Here is a 24055-nt window from a genome sequence, read left to right as displayed (position 1 = left end):
TGAGTACATATATCTCTTCTGACAATCTTTTTTGGGGTGTGTAAATTGCTTCTGTTTATTTACAGCTTGGTGTTGCACTTAATATTAGCTACTAGTAAATGGTAACTGCTTAGCATAGCTTATGTAGCTACTAGCTCAGCTGAATATCTATTTCAAGCTAATTCCACAACATATCTGCTACAATTCTGCTACAAATCTTTAGAAACTGACCTTTCTTAGCAACAAATAAAGTTAATGTGGATCCCTGAACAGCTGCCAGCCTCCTTCTCCTTCTTTTACTGTCTCTTCTGGAATCTGGAGCTTTTTATTTATCTTTTTTCCTGTCTCACTCTCCCACTCTCCCACTCTCCTGCTCCTACTGACATCTGTTAAACCTGCAGTTCAGACAACCTTCAGCACAGGACTGTATTAAAGAATTTGTAGAGGGAGAAGTGGGTCATGGATTGGAAAATAATTAAAACTAGTTTCATGTCTGCTTGACCATTAAAAGGTACATTTAATATAATGCAGTGTTTTAACTGTATGATATCAAATGTAGATATATACACAATATTCACATATCAATACCTTCCTAAAAGACTCTTATTTGCTCAAGTTTTGTCCTAAAATAACTATTTTTAAAATAGCTACGTTTTTCAGGAAACACAAAATAAGTACAGTTGTTATGGCTATTTAAAAATCAGAAACCACAAATTGCACAGCTCTTTTAGATTTATGAACTTATCAGCTATTTTCCTTACTAAAATTCTTAATAAAAATCTGAATAAAACTCAAATAATAAGACCTGAATAATAGATAATTAATTCTGTGAAGGTAGACTAGTCTTGGAAAGCTATTAAAATTGCCACACAATGTCACATTTAATTTATACTTAGGCATAATAAATTATTTTTAAGTCACACGTCTGACGCAGGCTATTATACTAAAGGGGCAGAATCCACCAAATAAGCTCACACTTGATTGCAGTGAACATTATGAAGCAAATGCAAGAGACAGTCATATGTTAGTTTCAAGAGATCCTATGCTATTGAAATGTCTTTATTTACCATATTATATATTTATTTTACCATATTTTGGTAAAAGACCTAAATGTCTTTTATTAGTTATTAATCTATTTATTATAACTATCTAACATAATCTAAGATTTTGACAGATTTAGCCTAGAATAGTGTTAGCCAGAGTGCTAACTGTTTTTCTCCAAACTGGATTAATTGCTGAAAGTTGGCAACAGGTCAAAGTCACTGCCCTGGTAAGATAGGATAAGTTTTGTTTTTTTTTATTTGATACGTGAATTGACATTTCATATCATAATATTATCGTTATTGAAAACAATTCTTCTGCCATATATATTAATATTGAATTATTGTTCAGCCCATTTCTATCGGTTCTCGTTTGATATTCATTTACAATTACAAAACAGCCTTGTAATACAAAATACATTCTTTAATCATTTTTAACAATGTACATATACACTGGGGGAAAAACATAGTCCATCAGCATAGTCCATCATATCTCTTTACGGAGGCACAAGTCAAGAAAACAAATGCACAACAAGGGCTCATTAAACGAAACTAAACATTTAAAGAAGTTTTAAAAATAATTTAATAGGAATAATTCTCTATGGAGATATTAATATACTGTATATGCAGAAACAAACAAAATACAATTGGGTTGAACAAAAAACAACAACAAACAAACTGAAGATGTAAACTATGCTTTCTGCTCTCAGACGCACGCAAGCACTCCGGTATAGACAGAGCTTTACATGCCGCTGCTACAGCTCCTGTAGATTGCAATGCCTGCACTTCAAAGTGCCATGCCTGACTTACAGCCTCAACACCTCCCGAAATCATATGTACATGATATACACATGTTTTTAAATACATTTCATTTCAATGTTTCCACGTTATTTACAATAAGAGCTTATTATTTTTTTGTTAACTGGTAGAACATACAAATTCACAAAATAGAGGCACACTCTGATTTTCATCAACTGCTATTGGTTATAGTTATTCAGTCTTTGTGTCACAATCGTAGGACGCTGTAGTGTGATAACTGAAGTGATGAATACCTACATGTGTATGTTGTAAATGACCCAAAAACAAATGCCTTCTCAAACTGTAAACATAATTCTCATATTTCATAGACAGCGTAGCAAATGAGCAGACTGTTCTGTGTGAATCTGGAGCACAAAGGAAAAGCTTTTCCCCAGACGTGTGTAACTTCAGTAATCAGGCCAGTTTAGGTCAGTCTCAGACATCCCTGTGACGCCAGAGGCTTTGCCAACTGCGAAACCCATCCTGCCCATGTGGGTCTACAGTTACAGACTTACGCAGGAGGCTGGGCACCTCTGGTCAAATGACACGTTTTGTTGATTTTTATTTGCAAACATGTGAACATGTCACCCTGGATACACACTTCAATATGGAATATTTCTACCTAATGTCCAAATGTAGCGCACAGCTTATTTTAATTAGTTAAATTTAACACACTGGAAAGATCAGTCTGTAGATGTTTTGTTTTCATTGTCTTCAATTCAGCAAGTGTGCGTTATATTTTGCTGAGTGTTTCCTGTAGATAATATGTTTACCTAAATATTTTTTGATGAGGAAACCAACAAAACATGTTGATGTTTGCATAAGGTTTATGTGATGAAGTTATGAGCTGTGTGGCTTCTTATTACAATCCCAGCTCAACTCCCGGCTGCTTTTCCACATCTACCACAGCTAATCTGGCATCATCTAGAAGATGGTGGCATGATTGTGTTTTGAACTCTCTTGATTGCTGCTGCTGGTTAACATGCAGTATGATTTTAAGATGAAATGCATGTGGTGACATGCAAATAAATAACATCTAAATCAGCCTGCCTCAATTTGCTTTCTGGATTGTGGAATTAAGAACATTTGAGACCACTCTAATTAATATGTCACTGAAAAAAATGATAATTTAGCAATATTGTTTTAAAAACAATATTTGTATATATATTTTTTTTTTCAATTTTGAGCTTGTTCAGAGAGCAACTGCTGTTATTCTGCTGGAAATTAATTTTGCTTGCTTTAAGCATTAATTCTTGAAACAAGCTTAATTACCTATTTTATGTAATCTTATTGTGTGGGTTTGTTAGATAGATTATCTAACGTTTTTTACATAACTGCATATGTATATGTAGTTTAAAGTCAAACATTTCAGAAAATGTAATCTATACTGAGTATGTATCAGAAAATACATTATGTTTTAACTCCTGATATTGCTTTTGGATTTTACTAATTGACTTTCCACCATTTTTGCATACGATTATAGTAGTTTTTGGTCACTTGGTCGCTCGTTTTCTTACAGCAATCTCATAATGAGAATTTGTTTATATATATTTAGACTAGACTGAAAAATAGACTGAACATTACTACTCAAATTTTTTTGACATTGACATCCACTGAAAACTAAGAAGCTAAAATTTCCATATTTGAACTACAAAGTTTTTGTGTGAGGTGGAAATATATATTTTTGCAGTGATCACAAATTATAATACATGCTACAATAAAACCCAATGTGAATCTTTAGACCAAAACCACAATCATAGATTTCAGAACATCCGAAATGCAGGTTTGCTGCTGTTATAGATCACTAAACCAAAGTGCTGATGCATGCTGCCCTTCACCATCTCAGACAATGATGGCAATTGAGCTCTAAAACAATTAAATAATCATATATCTTCCATTTATCCATTTGTAAAAAAAAAAATATTTAATTGGACTATTTAACTATTTCCAAAAAAACAAACTCAAATGTGCTTAGTTTAGACTTTTTCAATTATGAAGGCACTTGAAATTAAATTATTACAATATTACAATAGGAAAGAGAATAACAGATTTTTCCCAATAGTGGGAAATGGTTGATATATGGTTATTCGTTGAAAGGATTAACAAAATGTGTTTCTCAAATCTTCAACTGTGGCTTGTTTCTGGGCATGTTGGGTTATGCAGTCCTAACAGAACATGAACATGTGGTTATACTGTATGCTTCAGGTATTACAGAACAGTCATATATTATGTCTTTCATGAAATATGTATAGTGGTTATGTCTTATTGAAAATGAATTATTCTGAACCCTGTATGAAAATGTAATGTGCATGTGCGAATCTCAAGATCTTGAAGTTTGGAATGTATTAGACCTAAACCCGAAATGTTTAGAGAAAGTAGAAATGTTTCAGGACCTCCTTCTATCTATTGCTGGTGAAAAGCTATGGCTTTATAATCAATACAGTCTTTTTACAAAAATGTGCAGCAAAAAAGTTGCTGAAAAAAGGCTGGTTGTCTGATCACGTCTCTCTTTCATGTCTCTCAATCGAATCGTCTACCTCAAACTACACAAACATACTCACACACACTCACACAAACACACACACACACATATACATACACACAATCCTGGATTATTATTCTTTCTCTCTTTCTTTCTCTTTGTGCATGTCTCTCATCCTCTCCCTTTCTTCATCACAGATGGCCTGGGTCTTTGAAAAAAATTAAAGCAGTCCTCTCTGAAAAGAATAGGCCCCACCGCGCAGCTCGCTCACTGGGCCCTTTCCTGCACCCCTTCAGATTCTCTGGCACACATGCAGTCTGGACCTGGAGTAGGAGGTGGCGTCCTTCCACACCTTGCAGGCCAGGCCTTTGGCGCAGTCGCAGCGCTGGAAGATCTCCAGGCCGTGCGAGCCTTTCTTGCGCTGCTTGGTGCACACCTCGCCCTGACGGAGCACGGGCTTGCAGATCTTGGTCCAGAAGTGGCGGGCGCAGCAGTAGCCCTCCGAGCAGTCAGAGGAACGCAGGCATGGGTCACCATCGTGGCCTGAAGGAAGAAGAAGCAAGAGTGGTCAAATATACACACCCCAATTAAAAAAATATACCTAAATATGCACAGCATACATTAAAAAGCACAGTATACTAAAAAGAATGTATTACATGTGTTGAGACAGTGTAATATGTGTGTTTTAACGAAAAAAAAAATCAGGAATAATAATATATTATGTATCATAAATTATTTGAATAATATTGTATAAATTATGTAACTGTAATTAGATAATATTGTATGCAGAAATTAAGTAAATGTTACTCAAAGAAAGGATTGATTCAGCAAAAATAAATTAAGTAAAGTTTCATAAAAAAAAAAGATTGACTGAAGTTCAGTTCACTTATTTACTCTGTGTAACATTTAAGTCCTGAAACCGAGTTGAAGTTACTTAAATTTAGCTGAAATGAAATGTACTTAAAAAAAAGCAAATGCAGCAAATTTAAGTAAATTTTACTCATATTTTTTTCAGTGTACTGACTCTCATTCATTAATTGCTGCTGCAGTTTATCAGCCAACATATAGGGCCAACATATGGGACCATTACTGACCATATACGATCAGGGTGGAGGAGCATTATCAGCACAGCTGGGGCACTAACATGGTGGTGTGTGTGGTGCAGATACAAGTGTAACAGACCCAGGAGAATGTCAGTGTCACTTCACTGTCACTACTGAGTTTAGAATATTCTGCTAACCCTAAATACCCAGCCAGCAGTGGCTCTGTGGTCAGAAACTTAACCCTGATGAAGGGTTAGAGGATGCAAAAAGATAGCACTGCCTGTTATCCTTGTCACAGCAGCTTTATTTATCACTTTCCAAGCTGAAGTTATCATAGCCCTGCTGTCACACACAAACTGAAAAAGAAGTCTCCAAAACTGAAAAGGGAGTCAATCTTTTTGGAGAATTTAAATTTATCTATTTATCATAATGTTTTAATGTTAAAATCATGTAGAATTTACATGTATCACAGAGGTGCGCAGATCCAATCATGTTTTGTGTTTTTTTTTCTGCTAAAGCACATACAGTAATCCAACTCCAAATATTACTAAGCTGTGCAAGACCCAGTTTCCTAAATCTAGGGTACCAGGTAAAAAGCCAGTGAGTTTAGGTACAAGGTAGGTGTACCTTTCTATGAGAATTCAAGCAGACTTTAAATAATCCTGTTGTTTTTGACAATATAATTCAACATGAGCACACACACTCTCCACATGTTAAGCCGGAAAGGCATTCTGTTATTAAATTTAATAAAGAGAACTGAATTATATTGTTTGAGAGGTCTCTAGATGTTGCGAGAGGCAAACTTATCTCCCACAGATGATGGGAATGCATGTCAGCATAATGACTGTACTGTACGCAATCAAGTCGTTTCTGCCGGGGAAGTGCTGCAAATCCAAATTGTCCAGAGGGAGAAGAGGGAAATCAAACCATTACATTGTTTTGGCTCCGTCCTACAAGAGTTCAAACACATCCAGGACTCTTGCTGTTACATTGGATTTAAAATTGCATTACAAGGTTTGCATATAAAAGGGGGCGATACGGGGCCCAGAAGAATCCAGGCAAATGATTTCCTGATTTATTAACCAATTCGCCTCAGCTGAGGCAAACTCTCCACACGTGTCAGACGGTTTATATTACTCTTTCAAAGGGATAATTAGTATAGCAAATATTTATTATACATCTTGCTGTGAGATTTCTGTGAAATAATTTGGCTTGTGCACTTTCCCTGCCAAAGGCTTTAAACATGCAATCCGGCCGCTATGAGTCCCAGAACAAAACCGCAGTTTCCTGAGAGGCCTTCTTGGCTAAAGTTCTAATCAGCATTATGCGGCATGAAAATGGTCATATGGTTTTTACTCTCTGTGCTTACAGGTGGGGTATATCTGTGGGAGCATCACATTAAGAAATAGAAAGCATAGTGTTAACAAAAATGAAGTCAAAGTCTTAAAAGGAAAGGTGCTTCAAGCTAATTGTTCCTTGAACAATTCCACTACAGAACCAATTTTGGTTCCCTGTAAAGAACCATGTTTGTAATAGAAAATAACTTTACATTAAGTGCTGGTTCTCTAAATCCAACCTTACACATTACTATTAAAAACATGATTATTAATCAAAGAACCTTTAAAGTTCTAATTCGCATTATCCAGCATGCAAATGGTAATTTACTTCCATTTGTTTGTGCTCACAAGTGGGATATCTCTGCATGAGTGACACATTAAGAAACGAAAATCATAGCATTGAATAAAAACTACAAAATTGGTAAAACTATCCCTGTTTCAAATAGTTATTTGAGCCATTCCAGAGAGGAACCACTACTGGGTTCACTAGAGGTGTTATGTTTTGAATAATAAATTGTCCTGATAACAGGTTTCCGTAAAAGCTCCATAGAAATACAAATAAGTGCATTTGATTTGATATAAAGAGTCTTCACACTCTTCACACAACAAGATTTTTATAAAAACTAAAATGGTTATTCTATGGAATCAATCAAAGAACTAATACATCTGAGCCAATTAAACTGCTTACTTCCCCTCCACCATTAAATGCTAGTGACACTAGAAGAGTAAGGACAAGGAGGTTTTCTCTGATACATGTGAAGTCAACCATGGCCACTGAACTGCCACTAATATGCAGTACCACCAGGCATCCAATATGTTTGGGGAAAATTGTTGAATCTCCAGCTCTAAAACATCAGCCATCAGAGGCCTGTGCTAGCCAGCATCACATCACCCAAAGTGGAATCACATTTTATTCCACTTTGCCAATCAGGGCCCACTTCTTTTTTTTAAAGAATTTAAAGAATGCATTAAAACCAGCTATTTGACATGACTTTCTATTATGCAGAGTGGTTTCTGACTGCTTAATAGAGAGCTGTGAGCATTATTGGATAATCATTTCAATATAAGCGCTGAAATGGAAGATTTTAAATAATACGTCTCAGTCAGACTTCAATTTTATAGTCCATGTTAAAGCACATATAATCCTATGATTTGAGTTTAATGACGGTCGTTGCAGAGTTTTTAAAGGCCTTTTAAATGCCCGAGACGAGTTTAATGTCCTGTCATTTAGTTTATGATTGAACAGGGTTGTGCTGTCAGCATCCCCATGAGTGCGCCCGGCTTATATAGAAGCGAGAAGAGCAGTGCATTGTGGTTTAACTCTGCACACGCTCCCTGCTGCGCTGAAAGCTCGGGGAAGGCTGATCTACGAGCAGCGTGCAATTACTTGCGCGTTTGCGGCTTGGCGTCCCCTCCCTCCGCGCGAATAACAACCTGTGGGCAGGGTCACTGGAGATAACGCACAGAAACAGGAGAGCCTCTGCAGACTGCCAGGATTCAGAGCCCCATGCAGTCTGGTGGAGACACGGCTTTTTCCATAAGATCTTTGTTGAGATTTACAAGGCTGGAGTGAATTCCCTACCTTTGAGGGAGAGCTTGGCTTGGGCTTTCCCGATCCTCTTCCAGCTCTTGTCTTTGCTCGAGAGTTTGTTGTGCTCCTCTATGGGTGAGATGTGCGGGGACAGAATGCTCTCGGAGAACGGGGTGCAGATATCTAAACCGGGGAGAGAAGTTTGGCGTCAGTGCTTGGCTAAAACATCAAAGCCTAGCTTGAAAACAGTTATCAACAGTATCAGCAATGGAGTGGATGATGTGCAAAATAGTGCAAAATTATGCTAAATATTGCGATGCTTCAAGACAAGATTTCCATTGACAGGGATTAAGCCTAATGTTCGACTATGCAGCATTTTAAATGCAGATGCACCATTTAAAACAACAACTTTCTTTATGATTAGACTTAATCTCTCTCCAGGACACCAACCCTATATGTATTAAGATTTAATACAAAATAATTCAAAATAAATTCAACATTCAATCAGATACTCAGTTATTATTCAGTTTACTCAGATTGTACACACCCCTTAGCTGTTGCTGTTATGTACAAATTATGTCTCATTGTACTTTCTTACAATAGACTCAATAGAGTCACTATAAGTGATGTAGTAATCTAGAAGTACTGATTACATCATCCACAGTACACTCAGAAAAGTACACATAGGGTGATGTAACAGATCATGATAACAGTAACATGTCGTAATCTCAGGTTATCTCAGGAACACTTACAGTTGCTGCAGCGATTGCCAGGGCAGCACATGGAGTCTCTATTGCAGCGCTTCTTCCTGCGGCGGCAGGTGAGGCAGCGTGAGGGCGCGTGCTGAGGGCTGTGACAGTAACTCCCCACCGAGCACTCTTTGTCACTGCTGCATGGATACATCTGCACATAAAAAGAGGAAGGAAAGAGAGAGACAGAGAGAGAGTGAGGGACGAGTAATCCAAAATCCTCTACTGTAGTTTAAGACGGATGTAGACAAACGTAAAAGATGTAGAAACTGCACATTAAAATGTTCAGTAAAGTCAAATTTACATCTCAAACTCTTTTCACTTGTTTTTATTTATGTTAAAGATTTAAACTATGACAAAGTCATTGAACTTTATTACTTTTTCCCCAGACAAAAAAAACACACTTTTAACATGTATAACATCAAAACATGCCATTTTCTTCACAAAATGTTAACTCATGTAATTAGTATAATTTTGGTAGGTAATTAGTAGTTATATTTTATATTTATATATTTTATAATAATATTTTTTATTTATATATTTTACAAATATATATTCATTCGTTAAAAAAATATCTGCACTACAATTCCAACTATGTTTTTGACATTATTTCCGTTCTGACTTTTTTTTGTTTTAGTTTAGAATTTTATTATTGGGTTTTATTAGTTTAGTTCAACCATTTAAATGGTATATTCTCAGAAAAATCTGAGTATAGGTTTGGCAACATGGAAACTGTAAAATAATTGTTATTTTAACTCCATATTAATTATATATTCTTCAACAATTGGCAGCGCAATAAAGACAATAAATAGACATCAAATATACTGTTTAATTTTAAGTGCATTTTATAAATAAATATTACTCATATTTCTTTTCTACACAGGGATACTAGTTCCATTTACAAACTGTTTGACTACTTAAAAAAACTGGATGTCTCTAGAGTGTGACTAGGAACAGTTTTTGCCATAAGATGAAAGCAGAGAGAATGAGCAAGCATCACTCACTGTACTTTCCCACAAGCAAAGTCAAATAAGCAACATGAGGCAAAAAACAGCTAATGCTAACCAGACATTATGTGGAAAACATTCATTTTCTAAAATCCAACTTTCAGTCAAATAAATCCAACTCTGAGTCTCAGATCACAGTCATCACTTACTCCTCTGTTGCCAAGCATATTTTTATGTGACAGCTAGACACTTGGGTAAAACTGCTGAGACGCTAACCAGTTTAACAGAGCGTGTGTGGTGTTCCTGTGAAACACAGCCCGCTTTTATAGCCAACAGTGGAGAACAGTCCCAAAACCAGCATCATATATTTCTCCCCCAACTGCTAGTAATATTTTTAGCCATCTGACAATAGAAGCATTGTCATTACCCCACAATAAACACAGGGGAACCCTCTGGGCCTTCTAGACCTAAACCTAAAGATTTAAAGAAAAGAAGATACCTATCTGAAATGTATTTATTCATTCATTAAATTAAGGTTTTAAGTAAATGTTTGAGCCAGCATTTGAATGGACCTCCCAAGTGGCACATCTATGCATTGGTCCTATCATTGATTATATCACTGTTAGCACCTCTTATCCTAGCAGTTAGCACTGTTTTGAAAGCATTATCAGCTGTATTTTATGCACTGACATTGTATTAGCAGCTGTTCTAATCTAGACCTAATTTATGGGTGGGTTGGGAATTTAAGGAAAACTGTCCAATCTTCTGTGTGACGTCCAAGTAAGAAGGCAGAGCTGAGCAAACTTTCCAGTTTTTATTTCTACAACAGCTGGACTGAAGACGTTAAGCTTTAGGTTAACCAACATAATTAGACAACAGCAGTGCAATAATGGCTCTGTGGTAATGCACTGGGTTATTGATTACAGTTTATTGATGACAGCGTTTCCCTTAGAATTAATTTTAGCAGCGTCAGCAGGCCCACACACTTATTGTAACACAATACTTGCAGGAATTCAGTAAAATAAAGCATTTACCATCACTTATTACGCTTGGTATCAGTTTACTGCCTCTTCACAAACTGTCCACTTGTGTTTTCCACTTAGGAGCTGTGTAGGGCTGGGATAGTAAAGTTGCATGTGTGGATATGGTCTAGCCAGCCAAGGAAACTTCAACAAGATTCACCAAAACTTATCTGTTTAACCCTTGTGTGGTGTTCGTGTCTGTGGGACCCGTTTTCATTTTTCATCAAATGATACAAAAAAATATTTTTTCTAACTCAAACTCATTGGCATTGGCTCATTTTTTGTGAAAAACATATATCAAAACACATTTTCGATAAACACACTCTGTACCCCCCCCCCCCCCCCCCCCCCCCCAACCATTTATATTACATACAGTATGTTTGGCCAAGGGCTAATAAACATTACTTCATTTGTAAATTTGAAACTAAACAAATTTTCTACTCATATCTTGAGTTTAATTCATTTTCTTTTACATTTAAAAAAAACTAATAAAAAAGAGTAGCACTTTTTAAAAGAAATGTAACATAAGAAAGGTAAAGGGCAAATATTAACCATGTAAGTGTCACGCCGCCTCGTTCTCCTTCCACACTACCGGACTCCATTTCCCAGATTCCCGTTGATTATGACACCAACAGTATCCGTTCTACTTCACCCAATCACATTTCGCTCCGACGCTCTGATTCACCTGTGTTCTGAGTTAGTTCCGGTTCATACCCATCTAGCTCCGGTATTTAAGTCCGCAGTATGTAAACAAACACCGCGAGGTATTGTTAACTGATGTTGCATACTAAGCGTTCTCCTATCGTTTCTCGTTTTGGCTTTATGGTTACGACTCTCTTTTTGGATTATTGGTTTATGTCTTTTGTCTTGCCCTTATTGGATTTATTGCATGGTTGGACTGATACTCGGCTACGAACTCGGACTGTACTTTCGACTACGTCTTTGGTTTTCAGTGAGATCTTTGTTTGCCTGGCTTTACTGTTTTTTGTTATACTGCCTGTTAATAAACCTGTTTGCTTATTTTACTCGGCTTGCGTCACTCCTCACTACCTGGCGTTACAGTAAGCTGTTTATATTGCTTGCAATTTAGGTGAAGCAAGCATGTGTAAAGCATTTTAATGTAAAATTGCTTAATTTTGCTGAATTAAATACAAGTAACAAAGTAAACGAGTAACAAAAATATGAACACCACACAAGGGTTAAGCCCTGATTACCAATTTGTATAATTGTATCTGCTTCATTACAAAGTTTACTGTGGCTTTGGTACAATATATATTATCACATTAAAGGCCTTTAGCTGATGTTCTTATCTAGAGTAATTAATATTTGAATCATGTTACACAGGTAAGTGCAGTGTGCATTTTTAGCACAAGCTGTACCGGGCTAGGATAGTAATGTTAGCTTAGCTGAACTTAAAACCTTATAATTTGTTTGTTTACTAAGAAACTGTCTGCCTTTTTTCTGGGTAAATTTGTCTGCATACCTGAGCCGGCGAAGGGGCCTACTCCAAGGACTAACTTTACATAAAATGTTATCTAATACTTTGCTAATACAATAAAAATTAAAGCTGTTATTATTGCACGCTTGCCTCTGGAGTCTTCCTGGTAGAATTCTGAGGCAGTGGCAGCACAAGTTTTGTAGAGAAAACGTAAAAAAAATTATCTGTGGCTGTGTTTTCTTTTTCTCAATTAACCAATCATGTTACTATGGGTGGGAACTGCTTTTTTAAAACTCTTCACTCAAGTTCTTTTAGATCTGTCAGGGTTGCAAGCTGAAATTATCATTATAAAATCTATTTTCTGAAAAGTTTCTTAAAGTCTTAGCTCTGATACGCACAGTTGTACTGATATACATCTCTCATTTGGAGATCACTGAGAGCAGCTGCTATTTAACTTCTGTCAGTGTCTTCTGTGTGCTGTTTCTACAGATTTCCCAGTTGTTTCCATTCACCTCTGTTTGTTTCTTTAAATCTCCTGTTTAGACTGACTGACCGCTGATGTGCACTATTACAGCAGCTGTCATGTGACCACCATGTGACCACCCTGTACGAGCATAATGTGTTAGTGTTAGCTGAACCAAGATGATCGAGAGAAGGATCCAAGAATGAGTGCACGGAAACCGCAGAATACAGCGATGAGCCCAGACTGCTTTTCAAAACAAATGGATGTATACGTATGTCTGTTTCTGTTTGTGTGTGTGTGTGTGTGCGTCTGCCAGTGAGATGATACCACAGTTGATACTGTAATCTATGCTAATGCCTCACACATGCTGTCAGGTCTCTGGCCTAGAGTGAGGGCAGCAGGAATGCATAAATAAATACAGATAAATAAAAACACACAAGCAATACTACCCAATATTTACATTTGATCTAATTTAGACGCTCCAGAACGTCCTTAGGCCACTCCGATTGAGTATTAAGGGTGTGTGTTCTGTGATAAAATAGGGTAAAGTTGTACACACACGCACATAAACTGAAATCTGCCTTTCATTTTAAAACGTCAGCCCTGGCCAACAATGAGTGCACTTGGGATCCATGACAAAAAATCTAAATTTCGTATCTAATCTTCTGTCCATGAGAGTGACAGAGTTTAGAAACTGAGCTGAAACAGATTTGTTAAAAAAATCCCTAAAGTAAAGGCAGATTGAGCTAAATAGTTTAATATGCTTGAAAAAAAAAACATATTTCATCTTAATTCTAGGACATTTTAAACCAGCTGTATTAACAAGTCCATTAAAATCACATGAGACTTCTTCCTTACACTCCCCTACAGCACCAGCTCTCAGTCTGGATCAGATTCACGTCCTTTTGAGTGCTAATGTAATGACAAGTCCTGACCGTTTGATCCCTCTCCTCCGTGCCTGGAGGTACTGACAGATTCTCATCAGCTCTAACAGAGACTGAGCGCTCCTGAGTGCTAGTGCCAGTGCAGGGTTAGAGCATCAATCAGAGAAGAGCTCCAGCTAATGATGATTTACAGAGGAAAACAATTGACGTCATTTTAACAAGTCCTCTCCTCCTCCTCCTCAAATGCGCAACACATGTTCGGATGGAGTACGGCAGGCGGAATATCTCAATATCATCTAACTTTCAAAGATGTTATTCCAAAATCCATGTGCTTTGGACACTGAGATGGCTTAAGGAGATCATCCCTTTTTGGGTAAGCAATTGAAACACTGCTGTTACATTGGAAACACATGGGTGGATATGATCTAGCCAGGCGAGGAAACTTTAACAAGATTCACCAAGCACTGATTACTAATTTGCATATCTTTATCTGCTTCATTACAAAGGTTACTGTGGCTTGTGCTTTAGCTGATGATCTTATCTAGAATAACTAATATTTGAATCATGTCACACAGGTAGTGTGGTGTGCATTTATAGCATTGTGTCTCATGACTTCTGCCATTTCCCAGGGAAGCTATTCCTGCATCAATTGTGGATGTGATTTCTGTCAGAGTGGCTTGTCCGTTTGCATGGACAATTCTAGCCAGATGACACCAGTCACAATCAATACCACCCACTGCACTGTTCATGGTGGGTGGCATTGCCTTCTGTGATGTATTTACATGTTACACTGTGGATCAAGGAACTACAAATGGCCACATAATTTGATGAAACGAAATGTCAATGAAATGTACCATCTATCTGGCCTTGTCATGAGCATGCTGGCCAGTGTTTAACCTCACTTACAAGATAAGTGCAACAAGAGAACACCTCACAGCTTATACAGGTATATATAGGAAACACTACAACACATGATTAACTAACATACTGCTATCCCATAACCTTTGGAATATCAGTCTAGATGTACTGCATTACATTACCAACTATGCATTTAAATATGCATTTAAACAAAAAACTAGTAATGTGTGACGTATAGGGCCCTTAACAATGACTGCATTGTCAAATTACAGGCAGTTCTTTAAGACAGACCAGCAGCTGAACGGACCCTCATAGCACCGATATCTCATAAACCTATAGACACACTACTGTTCAGAGGGTTTACACTGTCTGCCTGTCTTTGATGATATCAGACTACATGGCTGGCAACCTATAATTGGAGAAAAACAACAAAACTGCTGGTAGTGACTGTCTCTTTCCAGGGATGCACATGTATGACCAAGCATGTTCATCAGCTTGCCCCAAATATCCAATCAAATCTGTTTTAACAACTGCCTGCCAGTAATAACTGGTCCTCGCTTTTGTGAGGCCTTACCTTTCAGACTGGTATATAAGTTTCCTTATAATATATAAGGTATGTTATTTGTCCCTGTTCATTTATTTGTGCTATATCTGAGCCGGCTCTGATTTTCTGTCTTTTGGGCTGGCCTACACAACAAGAAATGTTAAAAAACGTTTCCTTTTAGGCTGGTCTGAGACCAGTTTTGTACATTTCCTGTGATGGTGGTCTAGACCTTGTTGTGCCATTTAACTCGAAATGTACAAATTAAAGCCTGGCCTTAGTTTTGGCCTTTCAAGCTAGTTTTCTGTACGGATGCAACAAAATGAAAGCTGTTGCCTGAAACCAAAAGCAAAGGGAGAACACCAACAACTAAATGTGTTTTTTTTTTTGCAGGTTTTATTAAATTAGTCACTTTTTTACTCTTTTAATCTTTTTAAAAAGCAAAAGGAATCAGCAACAAAACTTAAATATACATCGAACATTTAACAAGTTTTCTGTTTTTTACCCCTTCTGAAAACCCTGCAACAATTATTCTTTTTTTATTAGTCTTTTTGCTAATCTGGCCGTATATTATTAGTGCTTTTTGCCATTTTCAGGTGATTTTTTTAGTTGCAAAATATTCAGTGCATAGCTACAGGTGCTGGTCAACGAATTAGAATAATTTGAAATAGTGCAATCATGAAATTCTTTGAATGCATTTTTTGTGCAGAAAGCAAATCAGGTGTTCACCGCACCTGTCCTACTCGTTAGACTAATCACAGAACTCGTTACCTGGAAAAAAAATTGCTCAGCTGAGCTTTCCAAAAGGCCCATTTAGGCCATTTAACTGTGACACTGTTGTTTTATTGAATTAGAATAATGGAGAAACCGTTTCATTGAATTAGAATAATTTTTATTATAATTACAATCATCACTTTCTCAGTATTTTGTGGCTGCCCCCTTGGCTTGTATGACTGCCTGAAGTCTCCGCGGCATCGATTTGACCAGCTTGTCGCAAGTTTCCGCACTCACAGCTTCCCAGGCAGTGGCGATGTTCTGCTTCAGTTGGTCCAGCGTAGTGGTCGCGAATTTTCCGCTTGACGATGGCCCAAAGGTTTTCAATGACATTGAGGTCAGGCGAGTTGGCCGGCCATGCCAAAACTTCAAGCTGTTTTTTAGTGAACCAATCTTTGGTCGACTTTGCCGCATGAGCCGGTGCAAGATCCTGTTGAAATATGAAGTCTTCTTCGCCGAACTGTTCCTCAACAGTCGGAATCAGGAACGTTTCCAGAACATCTTGATATACGGCAGCATTGACAGTCTTCTTGAGGAAGCAGAGTTTCCCTACACCTCGAGCGGACATGCATCCCCAGACCATAACGCTCTGGGGAAACTTGACGGATCTTTTCACGCACTCGTGGTTGTAGGTTTCGCCACCACGACGCCAGACACGAGGACCTTGGTCACCGAAGGAGATGCAGAAGCGTGATTCGTCACTGAAGACCACTTTCTGCCAGTCTTCAGCAGTCCACTCGCCGTGTTCTTTGGCCCACTTCAGCCGTTTCTCCATTTGTTTCTTGTTCAGCATCGGTTTTACTGCTGGAACGCGAGATTTGAAGCCGAGTTCTCGCAGACGACGGTAAGTGGTTGATCAGGAGACATCAGCGCCGGTCTGCTTGTTCCACAAGTCGGTGAGCTCGGAAGTGGACTTGAACCGGTTGCTGACTGCGATCTTTCTCAGCTGCTTGTTGTCGCGAGCAGAAGTTTTTCGGACGCCGGAACAGTTGGTGCGCTTGCTGCAGTTTTTCTTGAGAGCTTTGCAGACGGAAGACTGGCTGATGCCGAGCTGCTCAGCAATTTTAGTTTTGGTCAAGCCTTGTTGGCGAAGGGCTTGAATTTGAGCCACTATTCTGGTTGAGAGGTCGCGCTGCTTACCCATGATTGATTTTACAACTTAGAAATTCTACTCAACCCTGACTTTATACTGCACAGTGAACACTCTTCACAGAAAACAAAAATTCGAGCATTTATTCTAATTCAATGAAACGGTTTCTCCATTATTCTAATTCAATAAAACAACAGTGTCACAGTTAAATGGCCTAAATGGGCCTTTTGGAAAGCTCAGCTGAGCACATTTTTTTCCAGGTAACGAGTTCTGTGATTAGTCTAACGAGTAGGACAGGTGCGGTGAACACCTGATTTGCTTTCTGCACAAAAAATGCATTCAAAGAATTTCATGATTGCACTATTTCAAATTATTCTAATTCGTTGACCAGCACCTGTATTTTCTGTCCACTTGTAATGTATATAGTAGAGTGTATTATGACTTTTTGCCTTTAGGTTGGTTTGAGTCTGGTCTGGTCTAAAGTTTATAACTAAAAGGCTGGTCTGCAATACAAGGTTTATTACTCTTGCCTTTGAGCTAAAATATGACTATTTCATGTCTCCTGATAATGTAGAAGTTACATTTTGAATTTTACCTTTGAGGCAAACTGAGACCAGTTTGTATGATTTTCCATACAGTCCAATAAACATGGCTACAACCCAGAGCCTCAGACGCCACCCTCATCCCAGGGACCAGACACTGCCCTCGTCTAGGCAGCACTTACTTTCCTATAGCAACCTTAGACACGCAACCACATCATCATGTAATCAGACAGTCTGATCATGTCAGGTTTTTAATTTTGCTCTTCTGAGGGCCACTGTGCCTTTTTGATTTTTTTGATTTTACAACTTGATCCTCCTCATGCCTTTTTTCTCTCTCACTCACCCCTATATTCTCAAGAGTGTGCAGCACCATTAAAAGGGTGGAGGTGGGGGTGAGTTGCGGGGAGATAAGAAAGGAGCTGATAAGAGCCGCGACGGAGGCACGAGACAGAGGCAGATGAGGGAAGCCTTACCCAGGCCGTCACCACACCGCCGCTGTGCCGGTGAGCAGATCAAACTGTGTTTGCCCAAAGTTGCATGACTGCCTTTGAACTTCTATCCAAGCTTGTCACTCCAGGGTTTTGATATCATTGTTGTATAGTGGTGTAATACTCCAAAGCTGTGCTGTTTGCACCTCTCTAGGAGCAACATTGGAGCCAATGAGCTGTAGTCTGGATATATTTGAGTCATCCTTTAAAGCAGCAATAATTCATTTCTGCTTAAAGCTTTAAACAGTCTAAATCATTACCCAGTCCAAACAATCCCGATGACCGAAGATTTCCACAGAACCTTCCTGAGAAAAGACAATAAATAAAACAATTCAGCTGATATCAATTTTCAAACCACAGGATTGAAGCCTCGGCCTCATAAGACGCAACTCAAATCCAGCCGTATTTACACAACTCAACGCGTAATTCCAAATACTGTGCTGGTTTCACACACAGGCTTCATTTGTTTCTACACACACTCCTACTGAGCCTCAGGGCCTCACTGGATATGACCTTGAGAAATCGAAATGGACACTCGACACCATGAATGGTGTGAGTGAGCTGAGAGGCTTTTGCAGAGTAAAATAAACGATGTCACTGAACAAACAAACCCCGTACAGCCTCAAAGGGCGAGGTCCCCTGCGGTATCAGATCGCTGAGGCGATCTGTGCTTTCTCTCGCTGTTTGAAGCACAAGTTTAAGGTTAATCTCTCCACCACAAAACATGTGTGTAGCAAACCCTAAAGGGCCAATTGAATGAGAGCCTGTCAGTCATTCAACACGGCTAACATAAACGCTGAGTCGCCCTCCTGCCAGCTTTACACATGCAGGAGTAGCAGCACAAGGAAGTATGGAGCACTAGCAGATACCGCTAGTCAGCAATGAAACTTCCACTTAAACGAGCGCGAATACCAGAGATGTGTTATGATTTCCCGTTTGGTGGCAGTAATGGCGTCTCCTGGCCTCGGCGTTAGCCATTAAATGTGTGGGAGTGGGGGGAGACGTGATTAGCCCAGCTAGCGCTAACGAGCCATCACACCTCGGGCTGTTTTAGTTCACCCTCTCAGCTCGTTAGCATCACTAAACAGCCACTTAACCCCAAAGGGGGCAGGAGAGACCTGCCTTCTCTCTTTACAAGCCAGACCCAAACACCCTGGTCCACTCCTCGTTAACGGAACCTCAACATCAAATTAAATAAGGGGACCAGAGTTTGAGGGGGGACTGGGGAAAGAGCCGGACTGCTGATGAGAAACAGGTCTTTCTAACTTTCACGTAGTATAATGGACCATATCCCGCCTGAATTAGAAAAGGGGTTACAGGAGGGAAGTAGGGAAGTACACCCATGCCCATACCCATGCGCATGCCAATAGCCTACTCCTCTTTTGGCAAGCCCACAAAAACAAACCAGAAGGAGAATTCTGCTGCTGCCCACCCACGTTCATTTACCTTTACCTGTACTTTCTAGTTTTTGAGTAAAAAAAAACAACACTCTATTAGAACTATTCCAAGCGACATTTTTATATTTTTATATGATTTGTAGGTCTATAAAAACAGAAAGGAAGAAAAGGGGAATCAGAAATAACCTATCAATGGCCATGATATTCAATAACAGAAAAGCCTGCATAGATTTTTTTTTGGAGTTTTTTAGGATTTCTGTCAACAGACAGCGAAATATAAACACATTAGTGTGCCATAAGCTGCCACTGGCAAGGGCTTTGACAAGCTGGCTCAAGGCCCACCTAGCTAATGTGACAGTCAGAAACACCAAGCTGCACTCCAGCCCCTCTGGGGATGACCGCACAACCGTGGGTGGCCCATTTCCCCGCACTTCTAATTCACAGCGTCTGAGGGTAAGCCAGTGGCTATTTATTGGGAGCTTATGTTATGATCCTCCACTTATCCTTTAATGTTAGTGAGTTAGAGGCCTTGTGGGGATACTTTTCAGCAGCTTTCTAGCAACAGATAAAAATGTGGCACATTCATCTGAGAGTCCAAGCACATTTGAAGGGGGGGGGAGACGTTGAAAACAGACTAAACGGCTGTGAGGGTGAATTAACTTCTCCAAATCTTCTAGCACTTCAGTGAAGCAGAGAGTCATCAGTCACTACTGTAAAGACACCTCTGTCCAAAGGCTGATAAAAGCAGTGTTCAGCACCCCATCCATCACGCACGGTAGGCCTGCATCAACGAGATACAGTGAGCAGTTTATGTAATGTGCGTCGTCTTTACAACTGCACTCAGGCCCAGTAAGTTTAGCTCTGCTGTGAACAGTCCGCCAGCTTTGCATCAATCTATCACCTCTAAATCCGACATGTTCTCTGGCACCAGTTTGCTCACACCATCAGAGCTCATAACCACAAGAATGATTCACTATGGCACATCGAGGTGAGAGCGCCGGAGTAAAGAAAAGCTGCAGAACGGCTCCATATGAACCATATGAACTGAATTTATCTTTCATTTACACTCCCCCAGGCCTGGCCTTGAAGCTGCTGCAAATCAAAGACCACACTCTCCCTATTGACAGCACACTACACATACGTATACTAAATATACTGTGTTATCTCTTGTGTTAATCTGATTTATACCACTCATAAACAAGCACTTTAGATTGTTTCCTATGATGGTCAGTGGCACGAGCCTACTGGGCAGAGGTTACTGGATGCTGGCCATAGATTACCACAGATTAGTACTTGGCTGCAGAGTCTTAAAAAAGAAAAAAAATCAAGAATTATCAAGGCCTGGAAATCATTTCAAACTGCCAAGAGGATTGCACTGCACTTTCACCACTATTACCGCTATTAGCCGTCTTCATTTGCCTGAGAGGTTAAATGTAGCATGGCAGTGCACTTGTATAACAATGCGGTGGGCTCCATGCTTATTGCTGCGGTCAGATCAGTCAAATGGCTTGGATTTTGAAAAGCAGCAAGACTGAGACTGGAAAGAGATACTTAGATGGAGGTCTGTAAGAAAGTACAAGTAGGCCTACAGGAAAGGAGAATGTGATAAAGATTGATTGATCTTAAAGGTTCTTTTCATATTTAATCACCCGCAAGGCCAATAAACTGTTACTGCACTCTATTAGAGCAGTTTTGTGCTGCCTGCCACCACAATAAATTTACCACCAGTGCAGATTTTTACCTGAACTGACAGCATTGCTTGATTAACTGAACAGGGATTATACTGCAATGGATACAGAAGGATACAGAGTCCTAATAATACAGAAAAAAATTGATCTCATACAAAGACAAAATAGTTGATGACCAAGATGACAGGTAAGACATTTTTAAAATTTACAGTAATTAGAGTTTAAGACGTAAATAACACTGCCTTTCAATGTAAAATCTCCATTCAAATTCTGTGTAGTCCAAGTCCAGGCTTAACCCCTGTTTGGGAAACTGCCCAATATAGTCTTAGAGCATAATAATATTTCACATATTGGCTTCTTTAGAAAATGGAAAGTTTCAGCTACCAATGGGTCAGATATTTAGACAGAGATTAAGCCTAGTCTTGGCATACATTTAACTTTTACTGAAGAATCCTCATTCAAATTGTAGTGCAGTTTAGGACTATGCTTATTTCCTGTCTAGAAACTAACACAATACCACGCTGGGCAGCAAAGTTTTGGGTAAGTGCAAAAACACAGTACACATACAGTAATAATGATCTGGGTGAAATTTAATTCATTAAGACTCCAAACATTCAATCCCTTGTACTTTTTATCAACATGCAAGTCAATTTAATAGCCTGTGAAGTTAAGCATAACTTCTCCTTGGACAAGGAATAAGCCTAAACATGTAGAGATTCTACATTGAAAATTAAGCAAAGATCAGAAGTGGGGTTGAACCAAAATTAAAATTTTTTTGCAGGTTTTCATTAATGTTGCCATATTTTGCACTTTTCATAAATAAATGTAACATCTTAATGCTGGATCCTAAACAAAAGACAATATATTATGTTATTTGTACAAGGAATAGACTTAAAACAATTCTGAGTGGATTTTCTACCCTAAAATCACTAAGACTAGATTTAAGTTTATGCCAGTAGGGTAAGTCAGCATAAAATGAGACGAGAAACTTAAGCTTTGTGCCACGTTGCCTTGTGACGTCTTTCAACCTTAGATGATCCTGCATTGTAAAAATACTAAATATGAATACATGTTGATTAGATGTTAGATGAAGAAAAAGGTAAATGTAAATCTGTTGTGTTTTTATTATTAGAATTTTACACTAATACAATTACACTAAATTAAATAATACAAAATCAAGTCAAGTGTAAAAACAGAGCCAGTCTGATTTACTACTTGTGTTGAATTCAAATGTACCCAGACCCTTTCTAATCAGTGAGTTCAGCTACTTTAAGGTCTACCTACTGACAGCGAGTTCAACAGTGCTCAGCAGAGACACACATAAGCCTAAAATGACAATACCTCATGCCCAAGATTTAATGAGAGAGGGATAAAAACTTGTGGATTTAGGATGTGGAACAGTGGAAGTTCATCCAAGCTCTCTATCCATTCAATGTCTTTGGAATGTGATGGGCATTGAAGTGGCATCCATCATTATCCAACATCAAGACCTGTTCTCACTAATGATCTTATTGCTTTATGTCAGTGTTTCTTGATCTAGGTTCTGGTGCCCTGCACATGGTCATGCTGGTCGACCTGCATGGTAAGGATTGGTCATGCTGGTTGTCCATAGTGGTCTTGCTGGTTATGATAGTCAACAAGCTTGGACTTCTGGTCATGTTGGGCAACCAGCATGGACAGGCTTAGATATACTGGTCAACCTAAACGTTCAAGCTTGCTCAAACTGTTTTTTTTTAGCTTGACCAAGCAATGTGATAAAGCTTGCATGGCCAAACATCATCAAACTGGTTAACTAGCTAGCTTGGAAAGATTGATTATGTTTGTAGACCAACTAAACCATTAACATCTAAGCTGGACAGTCTTTTTAACCATCTTGAGGTGATCTTGCTGATTAGTTCAGGGGATCAGGTGTCTTAAAAACTTTAGGACACCCATAAGTTTTAGTACAGAACAGTCAGTACAGAAACGCAGTATTAGCTAATGTCATTTACCTGAACGGGGTGGACGTTGCCCTTCCTGCTCACTCCGCTAAGAGAGACCCCCGAGCGGTTGGTGGTCGCCGTTGGCGCCTCGCCGAGCGGTAACGATTTGATGGCATTCTCGGCGTCTCGCGCAGTCCCGTGCCGCGCCGTTGCTAAGGAGCTCCCGAGCGATGCCGCTGTTGCCAGGAGCAACGTAACCGTCCAGCAGCAGCTGAATCTCCGCGTGAGCGCCAGCATCCTCCCGGTGAGTATTTAAAACACTTTTTTATAGTGTAAAAGTGTGGTAAAGTGGAAAAACCAGGCTGGAACTGTGAGGAGAGCTGCTTTGTGAGAGTGGAGGGGGTTTAAACCCCTAAAGCCGGATCAGAAATGTCCGAAAAGTGAAGTGAGGAGACTCGCATGAAGGATGTTTAAATAAATCTAACTAAGTCTAATTATCTTGTTAGTTAAACTCGTTCTTAGTTAAATAACCTGCGGTGCAGGTTTTTGTTAAATTTTAAATGAAATATATAGGCTATTAGATATTGTATATCTCGTAAAATTAGGCACAGGCAAAAACACAGAAGCCAAATAAGTGTCCACAGTCCCTGCAGTGAATTTTTCCCTCTCTGTGGAAAACTCTGGCATTATAAAGCTGTGGGACTCGAGCTTATATAGCGGGCGCCTCTCTCTCTCTCTCTTTCTCTCTCTCTCTCTTTTTTTCCCACTCTCTCTCTCCGCCCCGTTTGTGAAGCGACTGACGGGACGCGGCGTCTTCCACCTCCCGCGTGGTGGCTAAAGGCAAGTCGCCGCCCCCTGCGCTGTGATTGGCTGTTAGTTCATTCCCACAAACGGTGGGTGAGGTGAGGTTGTGAAGTGAGAAAGCACTTGATGCATGTTGTTGACATGCTATACTTTAAAACTAAACCATGTACCTGACATAAAGTAGAGATAGATACCCAAAATAAAATATTACTATTAGATAACAGTGTAGGCTACATAA

General features: G+C 39.1%; 1 protein-coding gene across 1 annotated transcript; it reads right to left on the bottom strand.

The window, feature by feature from the left end:
* Positions 1–1422: 1422 nt before the first annotated feature.
* On the bottom strand, positions 1423–23814 carry dkk2 (dickkopf WNT signaling pathway inhibitor 2). The gene is made up of 4 exons (XM_007234305.4): positions 23083–23814; positions 8963–9113; positions 8262–8393; positions 1423–4842 (listed from the first exon to the last, which is right to left on the bottom strand). The coding sequence occupies exons 1-4, from the start codon at positions 23308–23310 to the stop codon at positions 4592–4594; spliced, it is 762 nt and encodes a 253-aa protein (XP_007234367.1). The 5' UTR covers positions 23311–23814; the 3' UTR covers positions 1423–4591.
* Positions 23815–24055: the final 241 nt, after the last annotated feature.

The sequence above is a fragment of the Astyanax mexicanus genome, chromosome 7 (genome assembly GCF_023375975.1).
Source record: "Astyanax mexicanus isolate ESR-SI-001 chromosome 7, AstMex3_surface, whole genome shotgun sequence".
In the NCBI taxonomy this organism is placed as follows: Eukaryota; Metazoa; Chordata; class Actinopteri; order Characiformes; family Acestrorhamphidae; genus Astyanax; species Astyanax mexicanus.
Note: the sequence above shows the minus strand (reverse complement) of the source record. Positions and strands in the feature narration are given on the sequence as shown.

Coding starts and splice junctions, on each gene's coding strand:
- dkk2 (XM_007234305.4), bottom strand. CDS start 23,310: ATGCTGGCGCTCACGCGGAGATTCAGCTGCTGCTGGACGGTTACGTTG. Junction 9,114..23,082: donor GCAACGTCCACCCCGTTCAG/GTAAATGACATT, acceptor TTTTATGTGCAG/ATGTATCCATGCAGCAGTGA. Junction 8,394..8,962: donor TGGCAATCGCTGCAGCAACT/GTAAGTGTTCCT, acceptor TCCCCGGTTTAG/ATATCTGCACCCCGTTCTCC.